The sequence below is a fragment of the Apis florea genome, unplaced genomic scaffold (genome assembly GCF_048593485.1).
Source record: "Apis florea isolate Af1SG1 unplaced genomic scaffold, ASM4859348v1 contig_3772_pilon, whole genome shotgun sequence".
Classification (NCBI taxonomy): Eukaryota; Metazoa; Arthropoda; class Insecta; order Hymenoptera; family Apidae; genus Apis; species Apis florea.
Window position 1 is genome coordinate 3369237 of NW_028256845.1, and position 20018 is coordinate 3389254.

At 23.4% G+C, this 20018-nt stretch overlaps 4 protein-coding genes and 1 long non-coding RNA gene across 9 annotated transcripts; 3 read left to right on the plus strand and 2 right to left on the minus strand.

Moving 5' to 3' along the window:
* The first annotated feature begins 104 nt into the window (after positions 1 to 104).
* Positions 105 to 4775, plus strand: Strip (striatin interacting protein). Of its 2 annotated transcripts, none has more exons than XM_003691288.4 (11): positions 105 to 243; positions 562 to 678; positions 749 to 1032; positions 1109 to 1601; positions 1675 to 1888; positions 1970 to 2124; positions 2199 to 2443; positions 2591 to 2818; positions 2905 to 3076; positions 3148 to 3352; positions 3467 to 4775. In XM_003691288.4, exons 1-11 carry the CDS (start codon positions 157 to 159, stop codon positions 3730 to 3732), a joined length of 2466 nt encoding a protein of 821 aa, XP_003691336.1. In that variant the 5' UTR covers positions 105 to 156; the 3' UTR covers positions 3733 to 4775. The 2 variants fall into 2 exon arrangements, with proteins under 2 accessions (XP_003691336.1, XP_012351018.1); XM_012495564.3 differs by having other exon boundaries at positions 145 to 460.
* Zw (glucose-6-phosphate 1-dehydrogenase Zw) lies at positions 4615 to 11644 on the minus strand. Of its 3 annotated transcripts, none has more exons than XM_031914945.2 (7): positions 11504 to 11644; positions 7171 to 7295; positions 6707 to 7074; positions 6023 to 6621; positions 5697 to 5902; positions 5457 to 5617; positions 4615 to 5373 (listed from the first exon to the last, which is right to left on the minus strand). In XM_031914945.2, the coding sequence occupies exons 1-7, from the start codon at positions 11517 to 11519 to the stop codon at positions 5283 to 5285; spliced, it is 1566 nt and encodes a 521-aa protein (XP_031770805.1). In that variant the 5' UTR covers positions 11520 to 11644; the 3' UTR covers positions 4615 to 5282. The 3 variants fall into 3 exon arrangements, with proteins under 3 accessions (XP_031770805.1, XP_031770807.1, XP_031770806.1); XM_031914947.2 differs by lacking the exon at positions 11504 to 11644 and adding an exon at positions 8817 to 8956; XM_031914946.2 differs by lacking the exon at positions 11504 to 11644 and adding an exon at positions 8714 to 8855.
* LOC105737485 (small ribosomal subunit protein mS37) lies at positions 10996 to 12819 on the plus strand. Of its 2 annotated transcripts, none has more exons than XM_086915087.1 (3): positions 10996 to 11697; positions 12310 to 12448; positions 12550 to 12819. In XM_086915087.1, exons 2-3 carry the CDS (start codon positions 12313 to 12315, stop codon positions 12780 to 12782), a joined length of 369 nt encoding a protein of 122 aa, XP_086771213.1. In that variant the 5' UTR covers positions 10996 to 11697; positions 12310 to 12312; the 3' UTR covers positions 12783 to 12819. The 2 variants fall into 2 exon arrangements, with proteins under 2 accessions (XP_086771213.1, XP_086771212.1); XM_086915086.1 differs by having other exon boundaries at positions 11560 to 12115.
* LOC105737484 (uncharacterized) lies at positions 12806 to 14832 on the minus strand. Its single transcript, XM_012495571.3, is given in 8 exon segments — positions 12806 to 12988; positions 13066 to 13187; positions 13189 to 13250; positions 13352 to 13616; positions 13690 to 13875; positions 13938 to 14066; positions 14157 to 14343; positions 14411 to 14832. Coding segments are annotated over 8 exon segments (1152 nt in total). The 5' UTR covers positions 14535 to 14832; the 3' UTR covers positions 12806 to 12911.
* A 972-nt stretch (positions 14833 to 15804) lies between these two features.
* On the plus strand, positions 15805 to 18404 carry LOC147656425 (uncharacterized). The gene is made up of 3 exons (XR_015294410.1): positions 15805 to 15975; positions 16843 to 17056; positions 18310 to 18404. It is a non-coding gene; the product is annotated as an uncharacterized LOC147656425 (long non-coding RNA).
* The last annotated feature ends 1614 nt before the right edge of the window (positions 18405 to 20018 follow it).

Here is a 20018-nt window from a genome sequence, read left to right on the forward strand (position 1 = left end):
ATTATAGCACATCGATTTTTTTTTTTAAATCGATAAGAAAACTCATCGATCGATAGAATAACATTTGTAGATGATTCGAGTAGTCGAAAAAAAGTATCGATTCATAAATTAAGTCAGAGATGCATTACATACTGCATCTTCAATAACTATTAGAAAATGCGTGACGTAGCGATGGATGCAAATGGAAATGGGAAGCGTGATCTTCCCCGAATAGTTCTACAGCAACGAATTATGAGTACTGAAGTGAGTAAATGCTTTGTCAACTAAGTGCAAAAATCCTGACAAAAATAAATAACGGTAATCGGCGTGGATCAAGTCGTTTCTAACCTTTTTGACAGAAGCGTATTCTACTGATTAATGCCTGGATTGTCAAAATCTGTTTATCAAATCATACGATACGTGAATAACATCTCATATCCTTTTCTGAATAATAATCGTTGAAATAAATATTCATAAAATGGTACATACATATTATAATTGATATTTTGTTAAAATCAAGAAATAACTAATATAAAAATAGTAACATTTGTATATATATATTTTTTTTGTTTTTATGTTTAGGAAACATCTAAATCTACGGATTTGGATTTTGTTTATGATGATGCAGACAAGCATGCCAATGAAATTGCAGAATTATACAGTTATTCGGAACAATCTGAATTACACGTTAACCTTACAGTGAGTATAGGCATTTCTATTGTTATTTTACAAAAAATTAATACAAACATAGAAATATATTTATTCTTAGGCATTTGAAGAACAAATGGAATTATATAAATTAAGACCATGGTGGCAAAATTTATCAGAAGCTCAACAAAAATCTGTAATTTACAAATTATTAGATCAATTAGAAGTTTCTAACAAACAATTAAGGATGAAGGCAGCAAGATGTATCTTGTATTTAGCTCAAGGTTGTTGGGCTGAAGTTCAATCTGATGAAGAACAACGAGAATGGACCAGAAAAAATGTTATGTTATTATATGAGGCTGGAATTTTTCCAACATTTGTTGAACTTCTTAATATTGAAATTACGTATGTTTATTCCTTTTTATAAAAAGAAGTTTGATATATTAATAACTTTTTATAATTTAAATTTTTAAATTTTTAGTAATAGCAGGAGAGCTGCTTCTGCAATGAGAAAAATATCTGTTAGTCTTGACGATTCCACTGATTTAAGAGTAATTTTGTCAGTTTTATATATTATAACAGAAGTGATGAGAGAAGAAATGAAAAATTTGAAACACAGTATTTATAAAAATAATGTTGAATCTTTTAAAGAAGATTTAATAAATCCTTATGGTGAAGAATTGCTTATAGTTAAACTTCTTGGTATGGTAACATATTTTTGTAGTGGAGCAGCTCCACATTTTCCAATGAAAAAAGTTCTTTTACTATTGTGGAAGTTAATTTTGGTATCTTTGGGTGGAATTGATACATTGAGAGAATTAAAAAAACAATATCGTGAAGAAGCTGGTCTTGATACACAACAAGAAGATACTTTAGAAGTTGCTAAGACTATGAGAGCTAGTTCTCCTCCTGTCAGTGCAGCAGATTTAATTGAAACACAAAATCAGAAAAAAAATCATAGATCTTATCGACGAGTATGTATATTTTTATATAAATCTTAAAAATTTTATTTACAATTTACAATTATTTAATATTTCTTATTTTCAGTTTTTAATGAAACAAAGTTCATTAGATGAACCAGGCTTGGAAATGGAATATGAAGGTGCAGAAATGGGAAATGATACTGCAAATAATGAAGGTGAAGGAGAAGCTAATGTATTTATGAATCAAACTGTTTTAACTCAGTTACGAACTTATTGTCAAAATGAAAATAATCAACCTCAAGTAAGACCTGATACTCCACAACTTACTAAAGGAAAAAGTAATATTTTTATTATATTTTAAAAAATAATTATTATTTAAAAATATAAAATATTATTTCAAAATAACATACTTTTCAAAGGTTTACCATGGACACCAAAGGTGAGACAAAAGGATGTGGATACTTTTCTGGAAGTATCAAGATTAAAATTTGTTGGTTACAATTTAGAAGGAGACAGACAAAGTTTGGCAGGTTTACCACAACCAATACTTGAAGGTGTTAATACACTTAAAAGAGTAAGTCTAAAACTTTCATATGTTTAGTACTTAAAAAATTTGAATCAATAAAATATCTGTTTTTATATTTACAGCATATGTATATATCTTTAGCAGAAATCCAAATTCAAAAAGAGGAACAAATGCTTAGAAATCCTATTAGTACTCCAAGGTTTCCAATTCGCCAAACACCAACAGAAATTGTATATCATGCTATATTACCATTTGTTCCACAATATATGATTGCATTACTAAAGATTTTATTAGCAGCTGCACCTACTAGTAAAGCCAAAACAGATAGTACTAATATTATGGCTGATGTTTTACCAGGACAAATGCCGTAAGTTTTATAAATAACATAAATTTATGAATTTACATAATAATAACGTTCACAGGAATATATATTAAAATTTTTTTATTATATATTATATAATATATTGTATATTGTATAATATAATAAAGTAATATATTTTTATCTTTTTTTCAGTATGACCGTTTTTCAATCAATGAAACTCGCCATTGATATAAACAGACATAAAGAAATTATTGTTAAAGCCGTATCTGCTATACTACTTCTTTTATTGAAACATTTTAAATTAAATCACATATATCAGTTTGAATTTATGTCACAACATTTAGTATTTGCTAATTGCATACCACTCGTTTTAAAATTTTTAAATCAGAATATTCTAGCTTATATTAAAGTTAAAAACGTGTAAGTTTTATTCTCGAAAAAAAAATAAAAATAAAAAAATAATTAATGAAAATATATATATGTTATAAATATACTTTCTTTTACAGTATTCCTATCTTGGATTTTCCCATGTGTGTTATTGGAGAACAACCAGATGTATCTCTTGATAATCTTGAAACTGGAGACAATTCACCATGTTCATGGAGAAATGTTTTTTCTTGCATTAATTTATTACGTATTCTTAATAAATTGACAAAATGGAAACATAGTAGAATTATGGTTTGTATTATTTTTATTATTAATTTTGTTTATTTGCTAGGAATACTTTAACTTTTTATTTATGTTTATAGATGTTAATCGTTTTTAAATCGGCACCCATATTAAAACGTACATTAAAAGTCAGACATGCAATGATGCAATTATATGTCTTAAAATTATTAAAAATGCAAACCAGGTATTTAGGACGACAATGGCGAAAAACTAATATGAAAACAATCAGTGCAATTTATGCAAAAGTTCGACATCGTCTGAATGATGATTGGGCTTATGGAAATGGTAAAAATAAAAAAAAATAAAAAAATATCATTCATAAGATATATTAATATCTCTTATATAATATAAAATTTGTATTTGATATAAACAAGTTATAAGTAATTTGTTTTCATTCAGATTTAGAAGCACGACCTTGGGATTTTCAAGTAGATGAATGCGTATTACGTTCTTGTGTCGACCGATTTAATAATCTACGATACACTAATGTCCCTAAAGATAAAGATATGGAACCTGTTGATAATTCTGTTACATCGGTACTCGGAGTAAATGTGGAATTAAGCGATGAATTTAAACAACATTATGAATTATGGTTACAACAAGAAGTATTTCAAAGAAGTATTAATTGGGACGAATTATTAGATCCTGAAGCGTGTGAGATTTAAATTTTTAATAAGTGTAATATAATATATATATATATTAAAATCGTATTTTCGTCAACTCATAGACCTGGATCAAATTTTGACGTTTTTATAAATTATATACTATTGTGAAGTGTTCAAAAAAAACATTGCCATATCGATGCATTGAAAACTGAATTCATATTTGGTTTGTATACATTGAACAATGAATGGTCCTAATCTAACGAACATTTAACACAGAGACTAGTGATTTTTCAAAAATAGTTTATGACATAATGTGTAATTTTTTTACATTTGTTTGTGTGTATTTAATTTGTTTAATGTATATTGCTTATAGCAATATGTTATTATTACTATTATAGTTGTAAGTGAATATATATAATCATTATGAAAAACTAGGATAAATTTATTCAAAATATGGTTCATATAAGTTTCTGTAAATTAATTTTTAATAATATAACGAACTGCGAATTGTATACCAATTTAAACTTCCTATATTCTATATAATTTTTATATGTACTCTATTTTACTGTGACTTGTCATTGTATAGTGATAATATTTATCATGATACAGTCTACAATGGTATTTACAAACGTATAAATCTTAATATGTATAATGTATTAATTTAACTTAAACTGCATTTTTTAAAATTTGCTAATTTTGTACATTAAATATGTTTTATTCATTATTAAATGTGGCAGTAATGCGTGTTTGACCTGTGTGTTACATGTAGGTAATCTCTTTATATGAGACAGAAAGAGAAAGATGAATAGTGAAATCAGTTGTATATAAATTCATAATGCAAAAATTTATGAAGCACTCATATGGTGCTTTTCTATCATAGAATTATTTCATTTAATAGCTGAATATTTAAAATATAGATTATATAAATTATAGACTGAATAATTAAACTTTCTCTTATTTATTTATTGTAATGTATATTTAAATAATTTCAGCGCAAAATATCACATGATTATATTATTTTATTCACAATATAGAATATTTTTTGTGATTGACGTCATTTAAATCGTCATTTAAAAGTAAATAAAGTTATAGTCTACATATAAGTTGTAATTTTTAAATCGTTGAAAAAATTTTTAAGGAATTATCTATATATAGATTACATTTGTTGTATAAAAATATATGTATAATATATATATAAAACACTTTATATTTACTATAAATTATATTTCCTGAGATAATATCTAAAAATGACATATATTATCTGCATATAGTTTAATTAGTAAATTATATTTTACATTTTAAAATTAGTTCAAAAAATAAATGAATTAGATTTCTAATAAATTAGATTTTATACAGAATATAAAATTTCAAAATTTCAGGCACTTTTGTGTTAAATATGGAATTAAATATGGAATGTTATAATCACAGATGATGATTAATGGAACAATTCTTTATGATCTGTATATATATATATATATATATGTATAAGTATTGTATAATTCTGTGTTATATATATATATACACTATATGTATTCTGTATATGTTCTATATATATTCTATGTATATATATATACACAGAATTATATATTATTATATAACAAAAATTCTATTTATGGTTTCACCCATTTGTATGAACCATAATAAGCGAAATTATTTTCCTTTGCCATTTCATCTGCTTCTTTGGGTCCTCGTGAACCATATCTAAATTTTTAATAAAATTATTATTATTTAAATTATTATTTGAAAAAATAAGAATACTTTTAATTGTTAAAAATGTAACTTACGTGTACGGAATTGGTTTAATTCTTTCGTTTTCTATTTGATGAAGCAAGGGCGTAAAAATTCTCCATGCTTGCGAAAGTTCATCATTACGTACAAAATGCATTTGCGAGCCACAAAATACATCCAAAATTAATCGTTCGTATGCATCCGGAAGTTTTAGATCCTATATAATTAATGTATTAACATAATATTCCTAAACTTCATATATACTCTTAAATACTTCTAAATACTTCTAAACTTGCCTTATATCTAGAACCATATGTAAGATCTAATTCTGTTTCTTCCATATCGAATGTAATACCAGGTGATTTCGTCATCATTTTAATATATAATGCTTCACCTGGTTGTACTCTAATTACCAATTCATTTCTCTTCGCTTTTCCATCAAATATATCGCCAGGTACATCCTGATATTGTATTCTAACTTCTGCCTTTCGTTCATTTAAAGCTGAGAATAATATACTTGTATATTCCACATTATTATTATTATTAATATTTCATATTATTAACAAAATTAATTATATACATATTAAGAATTATTTTTTATATATTAATATATCTATTTTACCTTTTCCACATTTGAGGATAAACGGAACACCATCCCACCGCTCGTTATTAATTTTCAGCACAGCAAGGGAATATGTGGGCGTAATTGAACCGGAAGGTACAGTAGCATCATCCAAATAGCCAAGTCGAGCATCAGGATTATCGGATTCAGGATCACCAATATATTGACCTAATACAACATCGTCCAGCGTCAAAGTCTTTATGCACTTTAACACTTTTACCTTCTCATCTCGTATATCATCCGGATGACAAGACGCTGGCTTCTCCATCGCAACCAATGACAAGATTTGTAATAAATGATTCTGCATGACGTCCCTAATGATACCAAATTCGTCGAAGTAACCGCCTCTTCCTTGCGTACCAAATGGTTCTTTAAATGTAATTTGTACAGAGGCCACATTATCCCTATTCCATGTTGGACTGAATATTCGATTACCAAATCGTAGAGTCATTAAATTTTGAACCATTTCTTTTCCCAAATAATGATCGATACGATAAATCTGATCTTCTCTGAATAAGGATGCGAGATGATCGGACAAAATTTGTGATGTAGCCGCGTCGCGACCGAATGGTTTTTCTATAATTATTCTGGTCCATCCTCTTTAAAAAATAATATACCTAATATATATGATGTTAATCTTAATATAAATTTTAAAGCAATTTTAAAATATGTAATAATACTTACTTATCACTCATACAAATATTCCTAATATGCACGGTTACATTTTCAAATACACTCGGTGGTAAGGCCAAGTAAAACAATCTATTAGTAATATTGTAGCCTTCCTCATATTTCTTCAATTCATTATTTAATACTTCAAATCCTTTTTGCGAATTATACTGACCAGTCACGTAGTAATTTAATTTCCAAAATTCTTCATATTTTTTCTCCTCATCCGATTTTACTTTCATATATGGATGACATTTTGCTCGTAATTGGTTCACAGACATATTTGTACGTGCGTAACCAAAGAATGTGGTAGTTTTTGGTAAAAGATTATCCCTAAACAACCACCATAGCGTTGGATAGATTTTTTTCTTTGCTAAGTCACCCTAAAATTTACCATAAAATTTATCGGTTAAAATTATTTAACATTTGATTTTGATAGTTATATAGGAAAAAAAAAATAAAATAAAATAAAATTTTACAGAAGCTCCTAGTGTTACAAACACATGAGGATAATTTCGATCAAAATGAATTCCTTCGAGATGATCCATTTCTTCCGATTTCAACGACTGTCTGATGAAGTGCAGACTCTCTTCAGTAGACGTTTCTAAGATACAAAAGGATTATTTTAAAATTATCCATATTAAAATTTAAAAATAATTATTTGTTTATTTTATATTATTTATAGTCAACGAATTTAAATGTGTGAAAATTAATTTGAACTTTGTACATTTAATAACGCATCTTTATTAAGGAATATTAAATATAATTGGACAAATATTTACTTTCAAGATAAAATAATAAAAGAGAAATCTTTTTTAATAAAATTTTTAATCTAACTTTATAAAAAGGAAAATGAATTTGAAAATCGCATAAGATTGAATTCAAAATATGAATATAAATATAGAAAAATTAGGAATATTATAATATATAAATTTACGAATGAAGAATAAAATTGAAAGTACAAAGTCATTTTCGAATTCGTTGAATAGAAATTGATATATTTCCTATCATGAATTAATTAAATACGTAAATAGAAATTTAAATGAATTTTAATTACAAAGGTACACTAATGTTGCACACTAATCGAAGTTAAAAGAAAAGTATCTTGTTCTTTTTATTAATATATAAATCTTTATCTTTCTTCAAATATTTTTAAATCTTTAATCTTTTCCTTTTTTAAATCTTTCAAATCTTAGATAAGTTTAAAATAAAATCATGCGATAAGTTATTGAACATGTTAAAGTATAGTAATTATATAACAAAGATTTAAGATAATAGAAAAAAATCAAACAATTAAAATCATATAAAAGATATTTTTTTTTTATTTCATAAAATTTCTTGGTTTAATCAAATATTTAAAAAAACGCAAAAAAAAAATGCAATATTAAATTAAATTTAACATTGTATTGATGTCATCAAACATAAAAAATTTATGCCGAATGTCTGTATTTAGCAATATGCATTTATTATTCAAACTAATTTCCATAAATCTTATATAACAACAAAAAGTTATTCATATCATCAAAGGTATTATCAAATATAATATAAAAAACGCGCGAATGTATTACTATATATTAAAACTTAAAACGTTAATAATTACATCGATAAAAATATTAAAAAACGAAAACAAGAAGAAACTATCACATTAAACAATATAAAAATCCAAATCTTTTAAAAATTCAATATAAATTACGCATAAAATTTTTTTATATAATCCTCATTCAAAATTAGAGATTTCAGTTAAAGTATAAACTTCGAACGTAGTAGCTTATTGACTTATATTGCAGATAAATTAATAACTAGATAACAAAATGATTAAACTGAAAAATAAATAACATTTTTTTTTATACATTGTTACGTTTGTTTTTCTTTAATATATAAAATTATTAAAAATCATATAAGTAATTTCTTCTTTTATCACTCATCTTTTTATAAATCACATTTTAATACACTTCATACACTGATAAAAAAAAGAAAAGAAATAAAAAAAAAATAATATAAACACATTTTAGGAAAACTTACTCATCATAGTTAATAAATTTTTAAATAATATTTATCGTAGAAAACCAAATTTTCCCCAGAAACGTGATCCGATGGAAAACTAAAACGACCGCCAAAAACCTACCGATTAGTTCAACTGTTTGACTCAGACTAATTGTGACGATCGATGCGATGACTATTTCACAGCCTCAGGAAAATACACACACGATTTTGAAATATAAATATACTTGAAAAATTCAAGGATATTTGTAAATTTCTTCTTTTTCTTTTTAATGCGTTATATTTTCAATATATACATACATATATATGTTTCAAAATACGCGATTGTTATGTGATTATGTGATTATTTCACTTATTATTATTTCTTAATGAAAAATATTCAATCTTGCTTGTTCTTTTCTTTTAAATTATGTATTTGTTTCAACAACTTTATATTTTATGTTTAAGAAAATTATTTATTTAAGAATTATTTTGATAAAAATTTTATTCTTCATCTATTTTTATATATAATTATAAGGGATAAGTATAAATGTATCTTGTAAAAACGCGATTGTCACATATTGTCAATGTACAATTACATAATTATGTAAGTATTTCCATTTTTTTATTACACTAAATTTCTTTTTTTATTCTGTAAATTAAGATTTTATGTTATGGTAAGTTTATTTACTTAATAGTTTTAATAATAATGATGAAAATTTTTAATTAACATAATTTTAATTATATTTTTTTTTTCGAATTACAGTTAGTCTCGAAGACATATTAGAAACTGAATTAAGATTGGTAAGAAACGGCTATTTAAATATTCTGCTAGTTCATATTACTTGTTGAGCAGGTAGTGAAGGCAACGACGTGTTGTCTTGATGGTCAAGGTCACGTCGATTTAAAGTAGACAAAGACTAATTATTCAATTAGTAACGAATATCAAAATTTATATTTATATTATGTTTATCTTGAAAATATAAATATAAAATAAATCAAAAACTTAATCTTGAACCATTTTTTTAATCTATTTTTTTTATAAATTTAATAAAAATTATTCTAAAAATTTATTTCTTCGTTTCTAAAGTTTTATATTCAATACATCTTTTATAACAATGATTTATAATTAATAAATAAAATGTATATATATTTTTATGTATGCATGTATATATAAAATAGCTATATGTGTGAATGTCGTAAGTATGAGAACCAATGACTTTGCAAATAAAAAGTGATTCGTAATTCGTTGTCGTCCGATGTTGATCTTTGAATAACATAAGAAATTCTAATAGAATTTATTGAAATATTGATTTCTAACTAAAAAAAAAATATAATATAATATAATTTATGTATGGTCAATAAATATTTCAATAAATCAAAACAATAATAAAAATTTGATTTTTAAGTATAGATATGATAATGAGTATTTTAATTTATATTAATTTAATCAAAATTATATCTATATGCATTCGAAGCATACAAAAAATATAATAGTAAATAAAATACAAATTTATAATAATAAATAAAATGAGTAATATTCGGATTAAAGAAATATAAACGAGAAAAAAAAAATTACATTTAAATATTAAAATAAAATATAATAATAATAAGTTACATTTTAAATTTTATATATTTTTCTATTAAATTATTAACAATAATTGTGAATTATCTTGTTATCATATAAAATTTTCTTTTTGTTAATATTTTTCTTATATCATAATATTATCATAGTATAAAATAATAATCAAATTTAGATTATAATATTACGAAGATTGTGTTATTATTTTTCATTAGTTTTATTATGATCTAAATAAGCTATAAAAAACATTAAACAATAAAATTTATTGTTAATAGGACTTTTATTCTATAAAGATATAAAAATAATATATTTTTCGTAAAAAGAATACATATTAAACAAATTTTATTTTAATCTAAAATATATGTAACTGATAAGTTTTTTCGTGCATTTATCAACAGCAAACACGTGATAATAAAATCGCGCGATCCGTAACATGATGGTTTAATATAATCACAAATATACATAATTTTATAATATATTATATATATTATATATATTATAACTTATTTAATATTTTTCATACATTTGTAATTTAATAAATTTTTCTAAATCAATTTCTACTTAAATTATATACTTATTTCATTTTTATATTATAAAATATTATATTATAAAATACATATATATATATATATATATATATATATATATATATGAATGTACATATGAAATAATTTAAAAAGTGAATGTATATTCAAGTTTAAATCGTGCTATCATTTATGCAACATTTCCAATGCCAAATGATGTTACAGACCTACTTTTTCATTTCGCTTTACAATGACTTGTATAAATGTAAAGTGTAACACGCTAAAAAATACATTTTGTTTTTAAATATTTGTTGCAATAATTGTTTAATATTAATACACATTTAATACTAATAATATAAAAATGAAACAGAAAAATCAGCATTATATACAATATAATAATAATAAAATGATTTGATTATAAATATAATGTAACATATAATTTTAAAGAAATAGTTATTCATTTTTTTTTCAATTATTTTTTATCATATAATATAAAAATAAAATATCTATTAAAAGGTTTTATAATATACACAAATATATTATTCGAAAAAAAGTGCAATGCAAAACAGTTTGATAAAAAAAAATGTATTCAAAATATTACGAATCAACAACCTAATAAAAATAGATTGTAAAAATTTTGAAAAAAAAATTAACTAAAAATGTTATAAAGTAAATAAATAAAGTATAATTTAACCTATAATATATAAATAAAAATAAAAGACTTACTTCTTACTTTCTCCATTATAAGTATTAAAAGATTTGAGAAATATTATAAAATAAAAATATAATTTCACAAATGTTGTCTTGTGTGCTATAGGAAATATGTGCTATACTGTCAAAATGACTATGTAATCCTTTCACGAAATGAAGGTTACACTGGAAAACATTATGTGATGGTTTACACGTGAACTGATCAACTGGTATTTTAAAATTCTGTTCGCGAAGATCTCATTTCTTGGCGTTCCCCGCTCTCTTTCATTTTGGTCCATTAATCCCATGTTACTATTTTCGCTTGCTATATAAATATAATTTATATTTTTTTCAAATGATAGAGAATATTAATCTTAGAATAAATTTTTTAATTATTTTTTAATTATTAAATCTCATTAAACTTTTTATATTTTTAATTTCTCTTTTCAAGAATATTTATATAATTTTATATAATATATAAATTATATTAAAAGAATATAATATTTGTATTTATAATAATAAAAATAAGTCTAACAATAATGAATTATATTATCATGATTTTTAACTATTAAATTTATTTATTAATCTTCAGTAATTTTAGCGCCATCTATTACTAAACATACCTTTTTGAAATAAATAATATCAAAGGTATATAGTTGATTAAATGAAATAATTGAAAAATATTTTTTTATAAAATTTATCTAGTATTTTAAATATAATATTTTATAAAAAGATATTAAAAATTAATTAATAGATTTAGTAAAAATTTTAAATTCAAAATTTCTTAACCTTACATATATTGTTTAATACTTTCTAAAACTTAAATATATTTTTGTTTACAGAAAATGAGATTGAATATAATATATTTTAAAAGTAGACATCATGCAAGAGCACCTCAAAATGAAAAAAAAGTACCATTTAAAGAAATTATATCTTTATGTTTAAAAAATTCAGTTAAAGGAAATTCAAAAAATATCATGGGTAAAATGATATATTTTACAATACAATAAAATTTTTTATAAGAAAAATATTATTTATATTAAATATAAATAAATATATTTATATATATATATATATTTCAGAAGGTAAATGTTTATTTGAAATGTCACTTCTATTTGGATGTTGGAAGGAAAATACAATTGATAGTAAAATATGTGAAAAGTTCGTTCAAAATTTAAATGAGTGTTATAAAAACTATTTGAAGAATGCAGCTGAAGAAAAAAAATTACGAGAAGTTGATATCCCTAGTCCTAATAGTAAAATACTTACAAGTAAGCAAATAACATATCTTTTACATATGTATCCAAATGTTTAAAGATTTTAAATAAAATATTAAAATTATATAGAAAATATTTATATTGTTTATTATTATTATTATTAATAAAATTCATATTACTATTACTATAATGAATTAATAATATGAAATAAAATATTATAATTTATATTATGAAAAAACTTTACTATCAATCTGTTTATTACCCTGTGCTTGTAAATGCTTCATTCTTAATCGTGTAGAATAACCTGTGCATGAATAAAATTAAAATAATTCTAATAAATTTTTTTTTACAATATCAATTATAAAAAATTATAATACTTACGAATTGGATATTTAGTAGAAATAGATGTAACTTCCTGTATAGTGTTTAATTGATGTTCAATACGTTTTAATGCTTTATTATTTTCTATTTGTTCATCTTTATAATAATAATATGTACAAAAATGTAATGGCACAAAGAGTAAGAACTATTTTTCTACATATCCATATTGTATTCAATAAATTGTTCTAAATTAAAAAATAAAAATCATTTATTTTTATGTAATTTTTTTAATATCAACTACTTTAAAAATCCAATTCTGATTATTTTATCTATTATTATATTATACCTGATTATCATTGGAATAATGCATATTATCATAATATTGAACCAACATTCGTTCTACTACTATATTCAAACTTAAAATTGAAAAAAGAGTGATTCTTGCATCTACAGTTTTTTTAGAAGAACTAAATAATGCACATAAAATACAACTAGTTATGTAATAAATAATTGATTGAAACCAAGAAACTTCTCCAACAATCCAATTTTGAAAAGAACGAAAGTATGAAAAGATTTCATACAATAATTCTTTTTGATCTTTTGCAGATTCTCTGTAATCAATAATATTATTTTTTAATTATCTTATAATAAGATTATATATTGAAAAATATTTTATATACTCACTTGAAATCTTTGACTAAATTATTAACACTTTCAGAAGAAGATTTTAATACAATACCAAGTTCTTTTCCATGATTTAAAAGTTTATTTTGCATTTGTAAACTTTGTTTTTGACTATCAAGTATAATTTCTTGCATTTCTGAAGCTTCTAATAATTGTTCTTTCATTCGAGAAGAAACATGATATAATCTGTAAAAAATTATCATTAATTTTTTCAAAAAATTTTAATAATTATATATAAAAAAGCTTACTGTTTAACCATGTTGTCAGTTTGAACTTGCCAAGCTTCATAATTTAAATAAAAACACATGTGCATAGTGTGTATATAAAATTCATTATATACATTGAATGCTCTATCTGACATATTATTAATACAATTTCTATAAAAATAATAAATACAAAAATTATTAAATATAATAATTGGTTTATACTATTATTATAGTTTATTTAATTTACATTATTATATTTACCTGCGTTGATATTCTGAATTAATAAGATAACAATCATATACCTCATGTCCACTATCTTTTAAAAAACAATTTGTTAATTTTAAGGCAAGAAGAGAATGTTCTTGATCATTTAATTTATTACAATCAATTTTCATTGTTTTAATAGCATTTTGCCAACAAATTCCATGCTGAGATAATGATGATTTTGCTATATAACATAAATATAAAATATAAAATTTATCATATTTTTATGTATGAAATTAAATAATATATACCTTTAATTAAATGATATTGTTTTTCTCCCAATTCTTTTAATATTGTACTTCCATCAATAGCAAATAAATAAGAAATAGGAAAAAACAAGAATATATTTAACTTATATATTTTTATTATTATCATAATGTATGTTCTTTTTTAAATTTATTTTATATATACATTATAATAAATAAACTATTTATATATTAGTACTTTTTTATATCAATATATAATAATAAGTAATTTGTTTAATTTAATTATATTATGTTCAAAAATTTAAATTTATATGCAGTCAAATATTAAATTACTATATCAGTTTTTTGATGCATATTCATTAATAAAAAAAAAAATAAAAATCCACTTTGTAAAATGTTAAATTGTTTTTAAGAAATGCAAAATTTTTAAAATTTGTTACTTCTATTATATATTATAGGGATTGAATGTTGAAAAAAAACTTTTCAATTTGTAACGACTTAAAATATTAAGGCGCTTTCTCAAATTTTTTTAACAAAGTTTTATAATATGGCTAAAAAAAAATAGTATACAAATAGTAAACAAATTTTCTTTACATATACTAACATTTTTTAAACATTATCATCATTTAAAATCTCTAAAATTTATAAATAAATCTCTAAGTAATCATATTATAGAGTAATCACAACAATCAAAATTTAATAAATTTCTTCACCATGAGTAATAATTCTATAGTAAGACAATTTGCAAACTTCATATAAAAATTAATGATTTCAAATCACATATTCGTAATGAATAATAGTACAAATTCATGATTTAATTATAACTATTATTATAGTTAGAAACTTATATTATACCATAAAAGATTAAAAACAAATTAAATAAATTAAAATTTATAATTATAATATATATTATAAAATAAAATAAAAATATTTTATATTATCAAATATGTTTTTTATCGAAAATCAAAATCATTATCATAAATATATGAAAAAATATTTAGATTTTCAAAAATCATAAATTATTCAATCATAACTTTATCTTTCATGTTTGTCATAGAATATTCAACAATATGATGAAGTTCTCGATTAGTGCGCCACCAAGTAGTGACTACCAAGTTAGACTATCGTATAACATTGATTTCAAATGTCAATATATATTTCTTATTATTATATTGCATTATATTGTATTTAAATCTTATATGTTAATATGTATATATTTAATAAAATTTTAATATTAGATATACGAATATAAAGAATAATAAGATACATGCATAATTATAAAATTTTAAATTTAAGATATGAGGTAAAATTTTCAATCTCATCTTAAATGATATTATAAAATATATCATATAAAAAAAAAAGAGAAAAAAAAATTATCAATTACTTTGCAAAGATTGAAATGCATTTAATTTCTTTTTCATACATTCAATTTTGTGAAGAATCATCAAAAGAATCATCAAAAGAATACTTCCATTATCTTGAATATATAGTTCCCAAAGAGCTTGAAAAACATGCTACAGAAGCGCTGTTGGCAATCGGCCAATACCTTTTGCCATTGAATTTGGACAAACTGAAAATAAATGGTCGGAATCGAAACAAGAGTGATATAGGTTCGATCTTTTCTTTTAAGTTTTAAAAACCAGTTTATCTTTCGATGAGCATCAAAATATTAGTATCGAGATCATTCTTTGAATAATATTTATTGAGAAAAAAAAATATTAGTTTTTACTAACATTTCATTTCATATGATAATTAAATCGATTCTTAAAATAAAATAACCTAATTGATTTAAACTCTCTATTTACAAATTTATAATAATTATTTAGAAACAAAAATATAGAAATACATTTCATATGTGGATCATCAATGGTTTTATAATATATAGATTTCCTTACGAAAAATTTGAATATATAACTTTATATACAATATCATATTAATATAAATAATTTTTAAAAACATAATTTGTGTTTTTAATAGCAACGTAAATATTATAAACAATCTCTTCGATATTAAAGAGATATTTTCAAAAAAAATTTGATTGCAAGATTAGAATTATATCATTTTTTTTGTGATATATTAAGTGTCCTAACAGTTTAACTGTATATAATTTTACATATATTGTAAAAGTAGTATTTAAAGTAAGTATAAACTAAAAAAAGTATATATATAAAAAAAATATTAATTAAATGAAATATTTAGAACAAAATCTATCATAAAAATTTTTAAACACTACTGCAAATAGAAAGAAAAATATTGGTTGGATCATATTAAAAGAATGATTTATCAATCATTGGTAGACTATTATATTTATATGTATTGTATATATTATCGATATATTATATTTAGTATATAGGAGCAAATCATCCATATCTACTTTGCTTGACGTCATTCTCGTAAACTGTATATCATGAGATTAAAAATAAATGCAATCCGGAAAAGCATTCATTGTCAGATAATTACAATTCGATCTATTTCAGATTTACGATGTTTCTTCTCATTGATTCCATATCAAAACAATACAGACAAAGCCATTTTTACCATCCAAATTTATTCTAAATTGGAATTCTTTTATTAAGATAAAAATAAGTTTCGCAAATGTGACACACTTAGATGCAAATAAAAATCGATGTCGACCTATGTTGAGTGTCAATGATTAACGACTCGTTTAGCAGAAATTGTACGAGAAATAAAGTAAGATACTTTTCAAATATTCTAATTAATTAGCCTTTATATATTGCTGCAAAAAATGAATTATTTGTAATTCGATAAATTCGCTTTTATTAGAATTTTCAGTTAAAACTTTTCTTTTATATGAGAAAAAATTTTAATGATAATGATAATTTGAAGATTGATTGTTTGGTAATATTGATTTAAATGAAACTACAAAAAAAAGATTGAATGATAATCTTCGAGTTCCGTGATTCCGTGTGTGACTGATTCTAGCAATTTTTAGACGGAAATTTCAATCAATAATGTATCACGAAGATTTAATACTTTGGCAGAAAGCCTGATTCGTGTTTACCTTTTGAGATGTTATGAAACTTTTTATTTTATTTTATTATTTTTTTTTTATTCATTCAACAATGGAGTGCTTTATAAAATTTAGCCAATTCATCTCCATCAATTTTTCTTTCATTAGAAATAAGCAGATCGATAAATTTTAACCATACCATAGTATAATTAAAAAAAGAAAAAGAGGAAGGAAAAATGGGATATATCTAGGTACACATATATTTTCTTGTATCTGTATTGAAAACTATTCAATTGAAAATTGAAAGAAGTTACAACAATTCATAACTGTCTTAAGCAGCGTTTATTTCGTTTCTTATTAATCAAGTCAGAGCAATTCTTTAAAAAATCAGTTTCTCGTTTTTTTGACTTGTGACAAGAACGCGTTACAATTACGCTTGTGTATCGGAGATTACCAAGAGTTTTCCGACGTAACGTAATTACGGCACAATTCTGTGCCCCGTTATAATTATTATACGCGTATTATCGATTGTATTCCATGTATATCACCGTGTGTATAGCATTTACACGTCGAATCATTGTAAATGCTCGAATCGTATCATTTATATATATTTATATATATATATATATATTTATATATACAGGATGTTATATATGAAACAATCTTTAGAAGATTAACTCTAGAAATTAAACAAACACAAAATTTCAATCTTATTTATTAAGTTATAAATAATAAATGTAGTACGGTTATAAATAATAAGTACGGTTTCCCCTTTTGGGGTGCAAACGAATTAAAATTTTGACTTAGATCTTTATTAATTTTTGAAATATTAATAAAAAACTTTTAATATAATATATTGAATTTTATCTATACATATACGACTTTGGTAATATGTATCAGCATATATTATCCATTATTTCTACAAACATACAGCAAGTGGCGTTCAAAACGCATAACAATCAAAAATCTATAGATTATGATGGATTTAAAACGTCTCAAATCCAATGCCGAACTTTCCATGGAATATAAAATATAAAATAATGTAAAAATGATGGAAAGAGACAGAAAGTAAGATAGCTTTATCTATCATTTTATTTTACTTTCATCTTATTTCATTTAAGGCAAATATTGCTTAGAATTCTATAAAAAAAAGGTTCAACCGATATTTTCTATATTAATTTTTGTATTTATTTTTTAGTTCTTGAATCAATCCTCCAAAGATGTTCCATGAACATATGAACACCCTGTATAGATTGCAGAATGTCCTCCGTAAGATGTACAACGACATGATAGTTCGACCCCTATTCGTTTGTTTCCAGGAAACAGGCAAACACAAAGAAAAGGGGCGATTATCAATAAGGAGATGATGGACGCAACACGAGCATGATCTTTCATTGCATTTCGTTTACTAATTTACGTATTTTACTTACACGTATGTTTACGCGCGCATCATATGCATATTATTATAACGTGCGCGCGTGTTAGAGATCAAAAGTTTGCATTGTCGCTTAAGAAATCATGTTTTATCCTACGAAACTTAATGCTGTTAATTATATGCCAGAGCGAGAGGGAGAGAGAATGAATGAAAATAAAAGAAAAAAAAAGAACATGATATGGAAACACACATTCTCGCGAAATAAAAGATGTATAAAAGCGTGCAATAACTCGATGGGGATCACGACGGTAATCTCAAGCTGCCGCTGCAACCGGATCATGAATTGCAAACGACAATTATTGTTCTCGAGAAAAAAAAAATAATGATAGATAGATAATTATATAAAGGGTGTTGTAATCGTAAAGGTACTAAAGTCAGTCACTTTTCATTTTAAAATCGTCCACCATTGTCATGGGGACAATTCATTTCTTATTTCACTTTTTTTTTTTTTTTTTTTTAATTTTTTTTTTCTTTCTTTATATATGTATATATATACAAATCGAGGTACACAATCAAATACAAGACGGTCATAGATATCGATTCAATTAAAATTAAGTATATGAACGCAATTGATGAAAATGCACGAATCGAGAGATTACATATATGATACAATTGATGCATGAACGATGATAGGCTAAAATATCATTACGCGTGAAAGACGTTTATTAATCTTCTTTTATATTTCTCATACACACATATACAACATACACATGTCCCATTCGTTTTTTAAAAAAATTATTTTCTCTCTCTCTCTCTGTTGCAGCGGCGCATGATCGAAAAAAAATTGCGATGGCGCATTCGCAGCGAGTTTATTTAATTAAAAAACTATAGAAAAGGCCTTAAGCGGGTAGTTGACTAAAAATGAACGATAATACAAAATGCATATTATCGTGGAACGAATGATACCATTTCCAGAAGACGATGCGCGGATACAAGGATTAAAAGTGCGTGCAGAAACGTACGCGTGCGAAAAGAACATCGGAGATAATATTTATACATATGCATATGTCGTGAGTGTACGTGTATGTATTTTTGTACAGAGTATTGTTCATTTTTATTGTACAAACGTTTTTCGGGTATAATATTCTTTCACGAAATTCTAACGGCACTATGCTTATTTTCGATCGTTTTATTATTTTTTTTTTTTCTATCTTTATCATTTCTTTTGTTCTTTTTTTCTTTTCAGATACAGACACTTCGTTTATATGACTATCAATCTTACCTTCGCGAACTATGTGTTTTATCGA